The sequence below is a fragment of the Embiotoca jacksoni genome, unplaced genomic scaffold (genome assembly GCF_022577435.1).
Source record: "Embiotoca jacksoni isolate LCO1_2020_lvr unplaced genomic scaffold, fEmbJac1.0.p SCAF_24, whole genome shotgun sequence".
NCBI lineage: Eukaryota > Metazoa > Chordata > Actinopteri > Embiotocidae > Embiotoca > Embiotoca jacksoni.
In genome coordinates this window covers 6,637,907-6,656,174 of record NW_027185375.1, presented here as the reverse complement: position 1 = coordinate 6,656,174, position 18,268 = coordinate 6,637,907, and the positions used below count along the sequence as shown (strand labels likewise).

At 40.9% G+C, this 18,268-nt stretch overlaps 1 protein-coding gene across 1 annotated transcript in view; it reads right to left on the bottom strand.

Moving 5' to 3' along the window:
- dnah2 (dynein, axonemal, heavy chain 2) overlaps positions 1-17,431 on the bottom strand; it is a 62,259-nt gene extending 44,828 nt beyond the window's left edge. The window contains exons 1-26 of the mRNA XM_069159216.1: positions 17,361-17,431; positions 16,936-17,015; positions 16,628-16,792; positions 15,629-15,863; positions 14,883-14,993; positions 14,218-14,456; positions 13,657-13,848; positions 12,353-12,510; positions 11,699-11,786; positions 10,809-11,014; positions 10,268-10,397; positions 9,164-9,346; positions 8,792-9,000; positions 8,177-8,323; positions 7,481-7,637; positions 7,236-7,345; positions 6,885-7,011; positions 6,249-6,437; positions 5,555-5,699; positions 5,262-5,454; positions 4,763-4,963; positions 3,389-3,545; positions 2,775-2,949; positions 1,351-1,514; positions 967-1,128; positions 616-719 (exon numbers count right to left, since the gene is read on the bottom strand). Of these exons, the coding sequence (XP_069015317.1) occupies positions 616-719; positions 967-1,128; positions 1,351-1,514; positions 2,775-2,949; positions 3,389-3,545; positions 4,763-4,963; positions 5,262-5,454; positions 5,555-5,699; positions 6,249-6,437; positions 6,885-7,011; positions 7,236-7,345; positions 7,481-7,637; positions 8,177-8,323; positions 8,792-9,000; positions 9,164-9,346; positions 10,268-10,397; positions 10,809-11,014; positions 11,699-11,786; positions 12,353-12,510; positions 13,657-13,848; positions 14,218-14,456; positions 14,883-14,993; positions 15,629-15,863; positions 16,628-16,792; positions 16,936-17,015; positions 17,361-17,367 (4,034 nt within the window). The 5' untranslated portion in view covers positions 17,368-17,431. The remainder of the gene's footprint in view (positions 1-615; positions 720-966; positions 1,129-1,350; positions 1,515-2,774; positions 2,950-3,388; positions 3,546-4,762; positions 4,964-5,261; positions 5,455-5,554; positions 5,700-6,248; positions 6,438-6,884; positions 7,012-7,235; positions 7,346-7,480; positions 7,638-8,176; positions 8,324-8,791; positions 9,001-9,163; positions 9,347-10,267; positions 10,398-10,808; positions 11,015-11,698; positions 11,787-12,352; positions 12,511-13,656; positions 13,849-14,217; positions 14,457-14,882; positions 14,994-15,628; positions 15,864-16,627; positions 16,793-16,935; positions 17,016-17,360) is intronic.
- Positions 17,432-18,268: the final 837 nt, after the last annotated feature.

Below are 18,268 nucleotides of genomic sequence, written 5' to 3'. Positions count from 1 at the left end.
ATAGGTTAGATGAAGAAAAAGAGGAGGGGCAGATACTAGCACCTTTTAATTTGACAATTACTGAGTAAAGTATTTGATAAATGCTAATACCTATTTTTTATAGGCTTAATGGCCATTACACTGCATTAACAGTGATGTATTAAAATAGTATGTGCTTATTCTGCCTAAAAAAGTAGACAAAATGAGGATATTTGTGGGTTTAGTAAAGGGAGAGTAGAAAGTTAGCCAACTTATTCCAGCTGTTCCTCAGCAACAGAATTTAAACCCATGTAACGTGGCTATAAAAAAAAAAAATTATGAATGTAATTAAGGGACAACTTTCCCAGATGGAGGACAGAATGCACCAAAGGTCTGGATGGTCCTCTGGGAAAAAAAAGACTCAGACCCATAGAAGGCAGCAGAAAAACCCTCCAGGAGGAGCATTCTGGAATAACCACAGTAGTAGGCTTATTCAGTGGGACTCAAAAACACACTTAGTCATCCTGATAAGGACTCATAAGCATTAACTACTTGACTCAACTGTTCCTGCCATGTCGTGTGTAGTGTAACTACTGCGGAACAACACTTCCGTTATACACGGAAATAACAAGTAGATACTTTGGTTTCAGTCAGTACCTGTCTCTCATGGCTGGGTTCTTCAGATCAGCAATAAGAGGCATGATCTGCCTGAATTGGTCGATCTTCTTCTTGGAGAAATGCAAGACGTCCCACGCCTTATCCTGCAATCACACAAAGACCGTGTCCTCACTGCTGTGTGACGGAAATGTGACAGCTGCCTGAAGGGGTTTCATTTTGGGAAACAACGAATGATGTCTCCTGACAATCTGCTGACTTTGTATCCATTATAAACATTTCTACAGAAACCATGATCAAAATACAACTTCTAGATCGCACGTACTGATTACATTTTTGCAGCATATTACGGCCAACACAGAATCGTAATAAAGCCTGTGAGGCAGAACTGACCTTGAGATCTTTCTGAAGTTTTTGGAGTTTTTTGAACATCTCCTGCGCTGTGCTCTCCATGCTCTGCGTCTGCAGCCCAGCAAACTGACCAACCTTCCAGATGTCCCAGTTGACAGACCATTCCTCTGTGATATCCCAGACCTGCTGCAGCTGGTCCAACTCCTGCTCAGAAAATACAAACACCAAGCAAGGTGAACAAAGGGTCATCGTTACACACCTTAAGTATCAAACAGAAAAGCCTGGAACCTCCTAACCCTTCCATTATATGATCAATTACTACTATGTTGAGCCACTTTATCACAAGCACACTCTCTGGAGTCTGTACAAGCTTATGGCAAGACAGCAGTATGTTGGGACTATGATGAGGCGAGTGTTGTTCCTGACCTTCTCCATTATCTGGATGCTTTTGGAGGGCGACTGCTGTATTTTGAAGAAGTCCAGTCCATCAAGGATGGTCTGCTCTTCCTGTTTTAGAGTCTCCAGTTTGCCGCGATGCTCTGCTATTTGCTTGAAGGCCAACTCGGTCCCCAGTGCACTGTCAAATGGACCTGGATATAGAAATGTAAAAAAAAAATGACATGAACATGTGTACAAACATACGCAGTCCGAGCATGAGGAGGATGTTGAGCAGGAGAGACAAACACACACAGCCAACTATATCTGAAGCTTTTCAAAGACACGGAAGAGAACAAAACTCACAGGAAGCAAAGACACAAGTGGATAAGAGAGTTTTATACTGGGCTATAATGGGTTGGATACTTAAAGGCTACATGCCACTGCTTTTTGCAATATTAACTAATATATCTATTCACTATGTGCATTCTGTTTTCCTATTTGAGGCAGCAGGGCACTGCAGTAGAAATGATCTGCAGTTTATTGTTTGTATTTAGTTTTTTTTTCTTTTGCCACAGTATAGATTTGTTTTAAATAACAGCAAAGTCCTTTTTATGAAATGAAGGCTCCATTCCACTTTTGGTACTAAAATGAACCTATTTCAAGTCAGAGAGTAATGTTGAAATACTTTTATTTTATTGGATTGTTTTTCGCCGTTTTATTAATATTGGCATCAAGAGTTGCTGACTTTTGGTGGTCTTCGTCCCGACTACCAAATTTCTGAAATCGTAACATCCCTAATCCCAACACACTCTGGCTGTTATATGCCTTGAAAAACAAACCAGTAAAGATATAGTTCTACCACTTCTACCAATGTAGATGTCAGTAATGTCTGTCCTGTAATATTTCTGGTACTATTAGGTAATTGTGAAAAATTCAACTTCATGGGAATTTTAAAATTTACAGAATTGTAGATTTTTTATTTAGTCTTAACAAGATTCTTTGTTTGTAATAGGTATTTAATTCAAGGTATTAGCAAAAAATATAATCATAAACTTGTTTTTATAAACAATTATTGTTGAATTTTCAATACATGTAACAATACAGACTCAATTCCTATTGTTGATGGAAGGTTTAATCTATATCAGCCACCCATATAACTCCTACAAAAGGATGGAGAGCGAGTAACGGAAACATGGAAAGGAACAACAGTGGTTCCTTCTAAAAAGCAGAAGGAATCAGACACGAGCCAAAAGGAGTAGGGAAAGGCAGAGAGGAGGTAGAAGGGTGAGGGACGATTAATGACAGAGATCAACTGCTTTGGGAAAAGATTAGAAACAGGGTATTATTCCTATAGAGGCTTTATTTACATCAGTAAGGGAAAACAAGAAAGAAGAAAACATTAAGATGCACAAACTCCGGTGATGATAATTTAAATGAGCGTGTGAAAGGGAGAGTAAGAGACGGTGCACGACCTGTGGTGTTGAACTCCTGCAGAGCAAACTCAATCTTCTTCTTGAACTCCTCAGAGGAGAGGGTGAGGCTGTTCTTAAACTTCTCCTCGAGCTTCTGCAGCATGACGTCACTGTCGATCAACTCCTGCTGGAACCATACCCATTTCTCATTCATCTCCTCACGCATTTCCAGCACCTGCGGGTAAACCACAAAACATGGGCATAATGACGAGTTTGCGTTAATGAGTAGATTCACAGTAACCCTCAATGTGAACAAAGTTCTCCAGATGTCGTTGTTTTACTTCACGGAAGGTGAAGAATTCAATAAGGTGGTCTTGATTAGACGTGAAGCATTCAATGTGTTCTGCTGCTCGATACCAAGTGAGCAAATGGGAAATTTGTCTCTTTGCATACCTGCGCGATTATTGTAAACAGCAGCACAAGTATTTTACTTGGTACCCAATGAATAAATTGTAACAGCAACAGTATTCTTTCGAGAGAAAATGGAAGACATTACAGAGGAGCAAAGACAAAAATAAAGTCACTTTTGGTTGCATACTGTTTACATGCAGACACACACAAACGGTTCACTGCATATACATATATATTTGTATATTAATGAGCAAGCTACTTACTTCCTCTTCCACTGGGACTTCATATTTGTCCAGGATGGCAAACTGTTCATGGATGACAGGAATCTGAGCCTCTGTCTTGGTCAAATTGCCCTTGAGAGTTTCCAAGAGAGTCAGGCTCTCATTAAGCTCTGCCAGTGTCTGGGGGGGTTGTCTCAGCCTAAACATAAACATACAAACAAACACAACAAAGAGTGAGACCACTTTAAGCACAATTCATAAATGTTTACTGGATCTGGCCTTCGTCGTCTCCTTCCCTCAGAGACTGGAGCGATACGACTACAGGTTAAATCCATCTCGTTGTTTACTTCATGTAAAAGAGCTATCGTGCACAGTAAGACTTACTGACACTTGTAAAAACAGGGTATGTCCCGTACTCCACATTTGCGTACCCACACAGTATCAGTAAGGAGACGAGTGCGTACTTGTGTGAAGTTTTCAGTAATTGCCAGAATGCCCAAGTGCCCATTAAGACTGCAAGCATTTGGAGGGTTATCAGAGCCGGGACCCTTGTGTTAATACGGATATCCTGTCACTCCTGCAAATATAAGTGCTGTCGGCCACAAGGTACAATAGCGCTCTAATGATTATGTTATATTATTAACAGTTTTACAGTTACATTGAGATAAGCGAAAACAACTCTGCATACAGGAGCTGAGGAGGAACGTAACTAATTAAGTACTAGGACATAATATTTATTGTAGCTTTTGATTAAAGAATTTAACTGATATTTATGTCGATGGGAACAAATATGCAAGAGAAGAATGAGATAGTATGTTATGATATTCAGATTATTATAGCTGAAAAACTGCAGCAGACTGTGCTGAATTATGTGATACAGCTAGCTCTGAATACTGTTTTGAATAAAATTGAGAGAGGAAACGAAATGCAGTTTAGGTGTCCTGTTGTGTGTCGAGTGCGGGTGGGGAAATCTGAGGTTTTCACAGCATTGGATGGCCTGTAGATGTTTGTGATAAGGGCAAAGCACTGACAATGGTAATTCCTGGTCAGAATGGGGACTGGATGGGGCACTGTTTTTGATGTCACACATACACACTAAATTCCTATTTGGTAAGTTACATAAGTGAAGTCATCGTTTTCACGGAAACAATTTCGTTTATAACTCTTTAGAAAACCTTCAAGGAATTTAAATTTGCATATTTATGCAGCCAGGTGCTTCAAAACTGGATCAGATCCTCTAATGTAAAAGGGCTACTGTGGTGTAGGTACGATGGTTCTACTTTGTATTGAGTTCTCATGTTCACAAGAAAGTGTCTGAAGAGTCACAGAGTAACAGACAGCAGTATGACGACATGGTGTCGCGGAACATAAAAAAAACAACCTCCAAATAAACTTTTTTTTTACTTGACTCCCCACCTGTTGGCATTGTCTTGCAGTGAGGTGTGAAGTTCTAGTAGGCGAGTGCTGGCCAAGTGACTGAGAAGCTGAGTGAGCTTGGTTTGCCACTCGCTACAGTGCTGCACCAAGGAGGACTTGAGTGGTGAACAGTCCAGCATGACAAAATTGATGTTGCATACCATCTCTTCCTGTTGAACATTATTGGCCTTCTCTGTGTACCTGGGAGCGAACAGGAGAAACAGAAGAGGCAGATTAATGCATCTGCTTCAGTACACTAAACAGCAACTTTTGAAGAATGTCTTGAGAAAATGAAACAGAAGTTCACTTTGCAAATATGAATATATATCTGAGGCATTTTTTTTTAACAGAATCAGCCGTCAGGAACAACCGTTCCTAAGTGACAAACAGCAGTTGCAGTCAACTTTAATTCATTCGACAGACGATGTACTCCAATGCTTGTGCAGCAAAAGAGTAGTTAATAGAAACTCTTTAGACATATCAAGTTATTGCACAGTACCTGTGTATATCTGCATCAAAAGAAGTTACTGGTTGGTTAAACTTCTGGTAGCGTTGTATAATGACGTCCTTGTTGCTATCCCAAATTTCCTTGTGTTTGTCCCAGCTCTTCAAATAGTCCTGCAGGTGGCTGGCATTGGCTTTCATCCCGTTGGCAACTGCGTCCTGAATCTTTCTTATCTCCTCGTCTTGCTCTGAAGGATCAAAGAGGACCAGAGTGACACCAGATATAAGAGTAGGAGCACAGACACACAGATATGACCAACAATACATACTGCATACGAATGTTCAAACCTATGTTGATGTGTATGGGATTCCCCGGAGACACTTTGCAGGAGAGAAGTTCAGGAAGTCGTTTAAATTCTGAGATGATGTTGATGAGCTGAGGCATCATGTTCACAGTCTCAGCAAGCTTTTCGGGAGCTGGGGAGAACTCAACCTGTCAAAACAGACACACACAGACACACTCACAATTCTTTTTTTTTTTTCCAATATTATTATTTGACTTTTTAAGGAGAGTCGGGATATGCCATGAAAAGATTTCCCAGGCTAGACAGAGAGAACAAAACTTTCATACTTGGTGCAGTCAACTAAAACCCTCTCGAGTTAACGTGTGCCTGTTTGTGTGTGTATGTTTGATCAGGACAAACAGCCATTTTTCCGCCCTGACTGATGACCTGTTTGAAAGGTAATCTCAATATGAGCAGCACTTACAGTGAGCTTGCAGCACTATAATCCGTTGGATAAATGTGTGTGTGTGTGTGTGTGTGTGTGTGTGTGTGTGTGTGTGTGTGTGTGTGTGTGTGTGTTGGAGTAGAAATAAAACTAGTTTTCTGTTTCGTAAATCCGTGAGCACATACTAGTTCCTGTGATACAATCGTGCCTTGCATGCGAACACTTACATACAAACATATGTGGACATGAGCGGACGTAGTGTAAGCAAATTTTTGTCACGCGACCTGATTGGATCAGAAGTGGTTGCCGGTACCTTTGGTGTGGCTTGGGGAGACGCCTGGCGCAGTACTACAAGGACTTTGAACAAAGGATTGGGCGACGTCTTGCCATCTCCATTGATGGCTCTGGACAGCTTCTGCATGGAGTGTTTGATGTTTCTCCTGAGAGCCTCCTCTACCATCTGGTCCATCTTTTCTGCGTAGGTCACCCAGTGCTCCTGGACCTTAAATACAATGGTAGAGATTTACACACAAACCATGGCAGTGGAAATTTGGGAGCTGTACTTGTTATTATATTAAAGGGGCAAACGGGTCACTAAATATGGCTCTCAGTAAGAAAAGGGGGAAATTCTACCAAAACAATTTTGTTTAAGACATTTTCAATTTCATTTAATTTATCAGAACATGTTGGATTGTTTTTACAAGTACAGCCACTGGTTACACAACCTGTGTGGGTCAATATAATTGGATCCAGTAACTTTAAAACTAAGTTTCTGAACCACTGATGAATCTGACTTTAAGCTTCTGTCACAATCTTGCATAAAATATCGCATAAAATCAATCTTAAATGTTAATTGTATAAATTTGACAGATTTAATTTTACCAAAAGGGCATGAGCATTTCTGAATGCTATAAATACTTGATGAATTAAAGAAAAGCACAGCATATACCTCAGGTTCATCAGCAAAGATGCTGTGGTTCTGGGCCATGATGTTGACAATATCCTGGTGAGCTGAGCGCAGTATTTGGAGCTCAGTCTGCTGGTGAGCCTTCTGGTCATCCTGGAAGTCCAGGTTCCTAAAGTGTCGTTGTGGGAATTGGAAAATCGACAGAAAAATCCCACTGTTTTTCTGTACTTAGTGAATATTCATTGTTAATACAGATACCGAATTAAATGTTGGAAACATTTTATATACAGTGACTTAAAGTATATCATTTTTGCCCACTTTATTTTGTTATATTTGTGTGTTTACTGCAAAGGCATACCATGAAATGAACAAGCAACACATGTCTGTTGTTACCTGTACACAGTCTTCCCATCCAGTCTCACCAGCAGTGCTTCACCCATCTGGCAACAGAGGTTGGAGATGGATAGATTGGATACTTGGTAGGCATCAACTATCGACTGGACCTGGAGTTTTATGACGATGAGAGGAAAGGAGAGGGGACAGGACGAGCTGCTCAGTGTACATTAATGTGGTTATATTACTGACCCAAAAACAGCTTCCAGATCAGTATCTGTTTGTAGTGAACTGAATGTTACAACCTTCTCAACGTGCAGGAGACATTCACGGACGAAGACATTAGAAGCCACTTTTGACAACCACTTGAGCTTGGTCAGACCCAGCTGAATCTTCATATCGAGGAAATTAATTCGCTTCTGAAACAGACCCAACTCATCATCGGACAGCATTCCAATGATCCTGGTACACACACATGCACAGAAGTCAAAAGTTAGAAGTCTTATACTGACAGCTGAGAGAAGCAAAAATTTCAACACTTATGTGGCTTCATAATAAAACACATCAATGGAAGACAATTCATTTTGTTACAATGCTGGAAAAAAGGCTGATGGATTATATTTCTGGACATGAGAGCACATCTCTTTGTATCTGCATTACTTATAGTTGAGCAGTTAAAAAAGAAAATTGTCATAAAATGTGCAAAACATTATGCATTATGTTCTGTACAAAAAACTAAAATCTATATTGGCCAACATAAGCTTCGATACAAGATATCTGCGACATGTCTATGTTGGTTGATAGAATTGGCCAGCTGATATGTTGGTCAGGCTTATAATCTCATTTTCAATTGATTTAAAAAGTACCAACAGGTTTATTTACAATATATGATTACAATGTGACAATACTGAAATCATAAGTCGCTGTTTTGTGTTGCAAACATGTTTATTCCCGCTTACGTGTATGTATTTGGTGTGTGTGTGTGTGTGTGTGTGTCAGACCTGTTATAGTCCATGATCAGCAGCAGCACTCTCTCCCTCAGCCGTCTGATGTCTTCCCTATCCTGGTAAAAGCCAGATACACACTGGGGGATCTCAAATTTTTGTCGATCCCAGTAGCAGATCTCAGAGAACAGAAGCAAGAGCTCGCTGGACAAGAAAACACATGAAAAACCCAAAATAAATAATACGAATTAAAATGCGTCATGTTACAGTTGTATGCAAAAGTCAGTATTTCATAAACGACAGAATCTGCAACAGAAAGATAATCCAAAGCAGACCTCCAAATCCAGCATGATCTACTTAAAGAAATGAAACTGAAGCTGTTGGAATGGTCCTGGCAGCCCTCTGACCTGAACATAATGATGTTCAATGGAGCGTTTGTTGGTAGATATCAAAGGAGCCGTGCATCCAAGACAGCCTGAAACATCTTTTAAATTGAACTTAACTTCAAGTGTTCTGCAAGAGGGAGTGGGTGAAAATTCCTAAAACAAGTAATCATTCACTGGCTACAAAAGGGTTTGCAAGCTGTGAAACCTGTCAAAGGGGAGGTTACCAAGTACCGATATCGTAGGCTGTGTAAGTCTCGTGTGGTTCTGTTTGTTGTGTTTGACCCACTTGTCAAAGTTGATGTCCAATTTATTGTCATCGCAGCGCACCATGAGAGGCTCATCCAGTCTCTTGAGGTTCTGCATGTCCAACTTCTGGCACCACTCACTGAAGAGCTTCCTTTCCATCTCTTCTAAAACCTGGACTGTCTGGCCTTGGTGGAAAACTATCTGCTTGCGGCTGGAAGAGTTAGGCATGAAGTTGACCTTCTGAAGGAACTGTAGGGGAAGGACAGGAGGCAGAGGAAAAAGTCAATGAAGGAGGGATCTTTATTTTGCTACTGTTCATGTGATAGCATGATGTAACAAATTTACCTACCTACCTACCTACCTTATACTAAGACTAAGAAGATTACATTACTGCATAGTCTAATGGACTCACCTCCATAGTTGTCTCTAAGGAAATTCTCAGGGCCCTCGCCCCCTGGGCCTGGCCTGCTAACCGGGGGATGTGTTCAGCAGAAGGCCTAGTCGTCTGGCTCAGCTCTTTGTTTACCATTTTAAGCTCCTTGTAAAAGATGTTGTACACTTCCTCCACCTTCTCATCTGTGGAGCGCTTAATGGCCTGTGATGGCGACGAATGCATGGAATAGAAGGATTAGATGAATTATGTGACAGTGAGAGAAGACAGACAGGTGAAAGATCAGAGTTTAGCAGTAAAGTAAACATAGAATTAAGAGCGTGAGCTTTGTACTGAATGCTACTTACACTGAGAACTGAGACAATTCTGGGTGTTCCCAATATAATATAACAAGGGAAAGTGCACACCAAGCCTAATGTGGGAAATGTGTGACAGGCAGAGACCATGGGCATCCAAATACGAACCTATTTATATATCTAGACTGTAAAGATTTAATCAGTAAAATGCCACAGAATGTGCTAAATTCATTAATGCATATTTAGTAAGTGGGTAACCCTTTGAACCATTGGCTATTTTCAGGGTAATTTCACTACCTTTACTTTGAAGCTCATATCTTGGTCATTGTTGGAGCTCGCCATTTATGCTATATCTTGTTTTTTTCAGGACAGTCTCGGCTATTCCGGTCTTTCCTCATATAATTGAATAATCCTTAGAGATTTTTACATTAGTCTTTTAAATTGTTATGTTTTTAAATGTATCTCACCAGAAAATATTGTCAATAGAGAAATCTTTTTATAGTTGTGTAGAGGAGATTGTCAAGAATCTGGCAATGTCTGAACCATGTTTGTGGGAGATGGACGTGGCGCTTCAGAGTGTAACAATGACGCTTAAACTTCGATTATGTCTGCAACGTTTCGTCACACAGACGAGGCTCTGACGAGGCTCTGACGTTTCTGGAAAGCTTCAAGTTGTGCAGTTTGAAAGGATATATCTCTCTGTGATTAATACCCACTGCGATATTCAACCAAGAAGAAGGGGGGAGAATTGGACACACTTTGTGTTCATTGGGTTGTAAGGGTTAGGAGGAAACCTGAGAACTCAAATGTGTGTGTTTGTGAGAGGCACCTCGCGATTGGACATAGGCCTTAAAATATCCAGAAGCCGAACTCCTTCATCACGTGTGTTCACAGTCTTGAACTCTGAATTGATGAGGTTCTGCGCCATCATTTCCAGATCTTTTACCAATGCACAAAACCTGTGCACAAACACACACAGACACAAAGAAAGACAACATATCTACACATGAAAACACTCGATATATAACAAAAGCATACTAAAACGAGAGGTGCAGACACACATAAACACACTGACACTTATATCCACAGAAGCTGGAGCCAAAGAGGAGCTCAGATCAGTCTCTCAGCAGATGTGGCGGAAGTGGAGCTTCCTTGATTGGTCACGCTAGAATGTGCTTCCCATAATGAGAACCCAGCTTACCCTGGTAACCAAACTGTTTTGTATTTATATTATGTAGTGAATAGTGAGGTAGACTGCAGATGCATGGCGATAATATATATCCCATGGCTTTGACACACAAAATATGAAAAATACTGTCAAACTATTACATTCAATCTTAACTTGAATGTGTTAATATCAATAGATCCACCTTTGGAATTCGGTGCACCATGTGGTATTGTTGACCTGAAGGATGCCCTTGTCAACAGAGCGCAATCTCTGCAGGCCATGATGGAAGTTGCCTTCTATCTTCAGGAGGGTGCGGCCGAACTCTGGCCCCTGGCATTCATCGAAGCATGGCAACGGCCGCTGCTCACCGTCCTCCCAACGGCAAAACTGTTGTTGGCAGTCACATACCTGAGACAAGACAAGAGAAAATAAAAACCTAAATAGCAAACAATACAGACCGTGTCAACACATTAAAAAAAGAAAAAAAAAAGAAAAAGATTTGTTATGTTGGAGGTCAAGTCCCATTGATTCAGAGAGGATGATATCCACAAATAGCTGTCAGAGGCCATTTTTGTCATATAAATGATCTGGACTTCACTATATGATGGCAAGTGTTTGAGATGATGTGGAGATACAAACAATTTCTGTTCTGAATGTGTTAGGGCTGAAATGCTGACAAAGTAAGTAGCGTTAACAACTTCAGTGCAGCTAAAGACTCACCGAAAGTAAAGAATAACGTCTGACTGGATAACGTCCATTTTACAGTAACCTGACTTGTCTCGATGGAATAGATCTGACTGAGGAGCTACTGGAAGCGCCTGAGAGCACCATGAGGCACCATTCCACTTGTAAACGTCCCTCTTTAGTATTGTTCTTTTTCATAGGAGGGTTCACATGATAATTCAACGGCAAAATTAAAAACTGTTAAAAACCCTCAGCATCTAGTAGTACTTTATCCTAAAGAACTCTTGTATTGTTTACAGGGGTAGTTGCTTGGTCTGACGTGGATTTAAACATCAGGAATCCACAAATATAGTGTGCAAATGTTCCTGTGCTAATGTGTCTGTAGGTGTGACTGACAGAAAAGTTCACCTCAAGCAGGTTTCTGAGCCTCTGAATGAAAGCGTCAATCACCACAAAAAACTTTGTTTGGTCTAGGCCCCAGCCGTGTGGAGAATACCTGAAGTAGAAACAAGGGGGATAAAAAAAAGAAGGACAGAGAAGGGGAAAGGGGATGGAGAGATGGAAACAGAGATGAAATGATTCACTGACAGCACAGTGGGTGAAGAAGTCCGTCCGATGAGCATTTCAGTATTTTTCAACTGCATTTACAGAGGTCTCATAATTGTCAAGTGGCTCAAAAACAAAAATCAGGTTATTAGAGTGAAATACAGCCATCCACTGATTGATTGATTGATTGAGTCCTATTGACACACAAAACAACATACGGCTTTGAAGTTGGTTTGCTTATTGTTCCCCGGTTGAATTATGCGAATGTGAAACAGAGTTTAGTTGTGCCTAAACCCTTCAAATGAAAGCTTTTATGTTTAACCATGCTTTTCAAGGGTCTATTTATTTATGCACAATTAAACTCAGCCCAACCTCAAAGCTCTGCCTCGACTAAGCATCTATTCAATGTTACACGTATTTATAATATCTGAAATGAAAGACTTTTGCTTTGGAAATGAAAGACTTAAGACTTTAAAAGTGGGCTGAAGACTGTGTTTGGAGGGAAATGTCTCGTACTTGCGGTGAAACTGTGAAACGTGCAGGTAACGTTCCTTCCAGGACAGGCAGCACACCATACAGTCATTCAGGATCTGTTTGCTGGCTGACACATGGCCCTCAAAAATCCTGTCCAGAGAGATGCTTTGGGTGCACAGGTTGATTATATCATTGGTCACCTGCAGAAAAAACACAGCAGAAAAAAGAAACACTTGTTACAAATACGACGTATTGAGCAACTACCTTTAAGGCTCTTTTTCACTCTATCTTGGTGCAAAAACAGACATGGTTCAATGTATCTTGGCCAGATGCGAAGGAGGCAAATAAGACTTCTTGTAAAGGGAACACAGATATTAGAGACAGCTGACAGCAGAATGGTCACTACAGCAGCTAGCACTAAGCAGGGTCATTAGTTTCTCTCCTCTTTCGTTGTTTTATCCGCCGTACGCTGGTGAAGAGCCTCTGCCCTGTAGACTGCAGTGATTGGAAAATGATATTGAACCAGACATTGTGTTGCCGTGTGACAAAAGAACAAGTAATTCAAAGGAGCACCATATGATGTTGAGTTAGAACAGTGTTATTTTCTAAATCATTTACCCCTTTGCCTGTTAAGCTGCCAATTGAAATAAAATCAATGATTAGGTGTTTGGTGCGCTGAGTCTTAGGGTGTAGTGACTCTGATGTCTGAACATCCCGGATGAGTCGGACTGATCTTTGTGATGGGGATGCCTTATTGTAACAACACAGCCTAAACCAACTGTACTTTTTTTTTCTTTTTCCCAACTGTACGGTTTCTCTCACAGCTAAAGCATATCTGTTATTGTGCCCCACTGACTTCTCTGTGGAAGACATAATTACTTTCGCAGCACATCTATTATTTATGTTCAAATTGCATGTCTAAAACAGTTATTCAAGTAGCAGAGGGACAGAAAAAAAGCAGGTCAATTAAAGAAACCTAGTGTGAGTGGTGTGAGTGCACTACACCCCGTTGCCCCTCAGACACTCTGCCTGCGTGGTGTCTGCGTGAGACACGCGTGTTGCACGTTGCTGCTGCTGCGCCGTGTCATCTACAGTTCCAGCGTCTCGCCGAAAACGATCTGTGATCACGTGCATTATATGGTCGTAGCGGCTGTAGCAATAAAGGCTGCAACTATATCACGTCAATAATACAAATCTATATCTCTCTTATTAATGGGAAATTCAATGTAGAAAGATAGGGCTGGCAGTAGCAGCACCGCAGCAGACACGAGGTAGCCATGACGCACGCACACACCATGCAGGAAGTGTGTCCGAGGCGTTACTCTGATGTAGTCTTATACAGGTACCTGGCGGAACAGACCGCTGATCCCCCCTTTGGTGTTGTAGTAACTGGAGTTGCTCCAGACGATGCGAATGAGACTGAGAATAGTTGGCAGTTTAGCGGCAACTTGGTTCGGCTTGAGCTTGGTCAGCTCTTCACAGGCCTCCTTCAGTATGGAGAGGAATGACAGGTTTGATTGGGCCTGCAGAGAGCAATCCTGGGTAGCAGACACATAACAAGGAAAAAGGACGATTAATATCATTATTGCGCTTCAGTCATGATTAATAAAAGATTTCATGTCAAAATGTTCCACTTTCTAATTAATATACTATTAAGTAAAATAGATGCAATAATGAGGCGCACCAGTGAGCAGCGCTCCAATCTGTGAGGAAAGAAAAATTCATCAAGGCTGGTGGGGTAAATGTAATACTACTTTACCATACTCCGTCAGGGTATGCATATCTTTGCTTACTCTAAATTAAAACCTTTTGGAGCAATACTTAGTGTTGTTCTTTGATTTAAATGGTGACATTAATTGTATTATACAGTGGTTGAGATGATTTTTTTTTTTGCAGACTTCCCATACCTGTATTTCCTCAGCAAGTTTGCAAAAGCGCGTCACATACAGAGACTTGGAAAGTTGAAGGATTTTCTGGATGTGCCTGACCCCCGGCTTTTGCAGCTGCTGGCTGATGTCCAACAGCTTGGCAGAGCGACTCTTCCAGAGGGCTATCTCCTGCAGCGGACCACAGTTGTCCCTCATCTTCATTATTTCATGGGCATTAAGTAGCTCCTTAATCTGATCAGTCCAGTCGATCATAACAACTAAAAAAAAAGGAGAACAAGTGAGTGGAGGAAAAAGGGGAACACATGTAGGTTAGAGGGAGAAAAGAAGTGCAATAAATGGTATTCAATGAAAACCACAAGAAGGACTGAGGGAGTGTTGAAATGAAAGCATGACTTTGAGGAGAGGAAGGAGTTCAAATTAAAAGATGATGTGTATACAAAGTGCAGAAGACAAAAACAATAAGAAGTTGGACTGAGGCAAGTGAGTTTAGGAACCCAGTAACTCATAAATAAAATACAGTCGGAGACAAAATGGCGATGCCACAGTTTCAATTTAGTTTTGAGCAAAAAGTCACAGAGCAAAAGTGAGTGTGACCTTTCTGACAGACTCCACAGAAACAGGAGGAACGAGAAAACCACCCCCATCACCTCCTGACATACACAGAAAGAGCTCCTCAAACTTACTCTCCATTCTCTGGACCAGCTTAAGGTCCTTGATGGCCTCCTCAGGACTGCACTGTAGGCCTTCCATTGGGATGTAAAGAACTCTTTTGCCAGATCTCTGATATACATCATCTGTTCAAGATGGAAAAAAAAAACCCTACATAAATAAAACATTACACTGCAGCATGTGGCTCTGAGAAACTTTCAGCTAGTTATGATGGCCATCCTGTACACAACGCATCAATTGAAGTCAACTGCAACATGTGTCTTAAGTTTTTTATGATTTCTACCGCATGGCCCTGGTGTAGTGCAATCTGTATACCATGACCCATAAAAATACCTTTGAAATGTAAAGCCGCGATTTGCAATCATATAGCCTCTTCAGACCTGGCATTACCATGCGTCCCGGCTGATCTGATCAGAAAAGGACAACTCTATGTAGGCTGTTTACACCTGACATTATCATGTCTCTGCCGCAGATGTGTGTCAGAAATTACAGACGAGGTAAACAGGCTGACAAATATAAAAAAAAAATACTAAAACTATTTAATCAACAGACGCAAGGACAAATGGGAAGAAGTCTACAACAGCAACGACTGGTGTTATTTTTCTGCTGCCCACTGAGACTACAGTATGTAGGCTATAATATAGTCAAACCAGAAAGTTCTGTACCTTCACTAATCATTGAAGATCAAAGTTATAAAATGTTAGTATTAGTATAAGTGTTGGAACGGTGAACTGCCTTTCTTTTCCTCCGAAGCACCCACCTGTAAGGCTGGAAAGGTAGCAGTGCATGTTGGTGGTATATTTTCCCATGATGCTCTTCTCCCTGTGGGTGTTCAAAGCGATCGGGGGGGCATGCAAACAGGTCATATCATAAAGCAGCCTCTTGATGGTGTTGGCCCGCACTGTGCCGAACTGTATGGTAGAATCAAACGTTTCTTCTGTGATTGCGGCTCCCGGTAGGCGAATAAAATAGGCCAGATCCTCTACCACCTCACCCTAAAAGACGAATTTTGAGATGCAGTGGTGAATAGAGACAGAAAAAGAACACAGAGAGGGAGTTGAATTAACAGATAAAACATAAAGGGAGGAGAAGAGAGCACTACAGCTCCTCAGACAAGGTGGACAATGCTGCTTAACCGTGTGGTGTCTTGGCCTTTTGTTCCTTTTTACAGCTGGTTAATTCCTCTTATTAAATCGAAGTTTAAAATGAAATTAGTACTGTGAGGTACAAGCAATTAATGTATTTTTTCAGCACAACTTGTGATGTCACATGATATTACAAATCTTGATTGAAAAGACCTGACAGTTCAAAAAACAAAAACAAAGGCGCGGGAATACTTTCTTGTGCAAGTATCCAGTGGTAGAAGTACCACTTAGATCCTTTACTTAAGTAAAAGTAAGAATACAGTAAAATACTCCATTAGATCAGATGAACCTGACTTTTTGGGTGAAATATTGGATCATGTGAACATTTATTGAAATGAAACCATGTGAGAAGTTAAGAAATAAAAATCTGTGAATTGGTCTTAAAAGCTTCTCATATTATCTAATGTGTAAATATTGCCCTGTGAAATGTGGTAAAGTGTAAGTGGAAAGTAGCACCAAACGGAAATAAGTAAAGAAAACCGAATTCAAAATTGTACTCGAGTTCAGTACTTGAGCAAATGTTAGTCCCCGACTGCTGGCAGCCTGCCTTTATATTAATCTACCAAATTCTAATAAATACAGTGAAAGAAAGTGGAGAAGAAAGTGTGATGTACCGGTAAAGTCATGTGGTACTCCACCCGCAGCCCCAGGGAGGAGTCTACGTAGACCAACATGGCTGTGATAGAAGTGTCCTCAATAAATGAATCCAGCGCCTTTTTATTCTCCTCCGTCCACGACTCTTTGGTCACACCAGAAAGACACACACAACGGATGAGCAACTTCCCGCGGATGGAGAGATGAAAGGAGGGGTCCGTGGTGAGAAGGGGTGGAGAAAGTTTGTTAAATGGCGGGCTTGGCATCTGTGGACAACTCTCAGTGATTGAAGAAAAAGTCAAGTTCAAAATCAATGATCCATCTTTACCTGACGGATGGGCGGAGAGTACTCCTCTTCTATTGTGTCCAAAGCCTCCTCCTCCTCCAAGCTTTCCTCAGTCTCTGCAGCTGTGGAGGCATGTGAGGACAGACGGAGACAAACACACACACAGCACACTGGAATTGCAATAACAAGAGACAGTAATTTATCATTTCAAACTTTAACCTTTTTAACAGAACTGTTGTTAAGGAGTTATTTTTTTTTTTTTTTTATCACAATAGCTGCTATGACTGTTTATTTTATTTTATTTTTTAAAAATAGTTATAGCACAAGCAACTTTATCAACTATCGAAACTTGTGTTTGGGTTAAACCTTGACGTGAAAAGTTAAGAGTGGCTCCTGGGTGTTACAGACTATCTCAAATCAACGGTAGCTCGTTTGATAACTTTTTGTTGTTGTTTTTGCTTCGTTACCTTCCATGACGAGCGCAGTCCTCACGAGCTGAAATGCTCCAACTCAAAAGTGTTTATTGAAACGTTTTACGGTTCCGCTCCGCCACCTGTTAACGGACAAAAAAAAAAAAAAAAAAAAAAAAACTTGTACGGGAAGAAATTCTTTACGATAGCTACTCTTTTCTCTCATGTGTTTCTTTTTCACATCCTTGCGGTCAAACCGGTGGGCTTGAGTGTGCTTGTCACCATGGAAACGATTGGTTTCCTGGGTAACCCCCCCCCCCCCCCAAGGGGCAGAGCGTGATGCGTGCTCTGTCACGAGAGCGCCGTGACACGTCGCTTACGTAGGCGAGGTGTTTGTGATCCGGGAGTGAAACGTGACCCAGATATATATCGTGTTCATCTCCAGGGGCATTTGGAAGAGGGATTCCTTGGTTCTGCATGTTTATTTTTTTTTTTTGCTCTACGCTGTACTGGACGAAACTTTACACGGTGGTAATGCACACATTCGTATACATTTCATGTTTGCCACGGTTTATTAGGTCATGTGAATATTTAAAAATACAGCACAGGAAATTAAACCATATTTGCTTCACTGTGTGGATATGCACCCTATGCATGGAATTATGTTGAAAACGGCCGTAGAACTAAATCTGTAAACGTTTTTTTTTATTTTATTTTATTTTACCGGTATCTTTGTATTTATCAACTTGACCAAATTGTCCGAGGTCGTCACCCAGTGGCCGAATGACTAAACTGCAGCAGGTACACACAAAAAAACAGAAAAACAAGAAAAAAAAAGAGGACAATACCACATTTGAGAAAAGACACTTGACAGAGTTGTACCAGTATCACTGAGCAATTATTTCAGTGAATTATATAGAACTCAGGAAGTACGTTAAATAGCCTGACCGTATAATGGTGTAAAC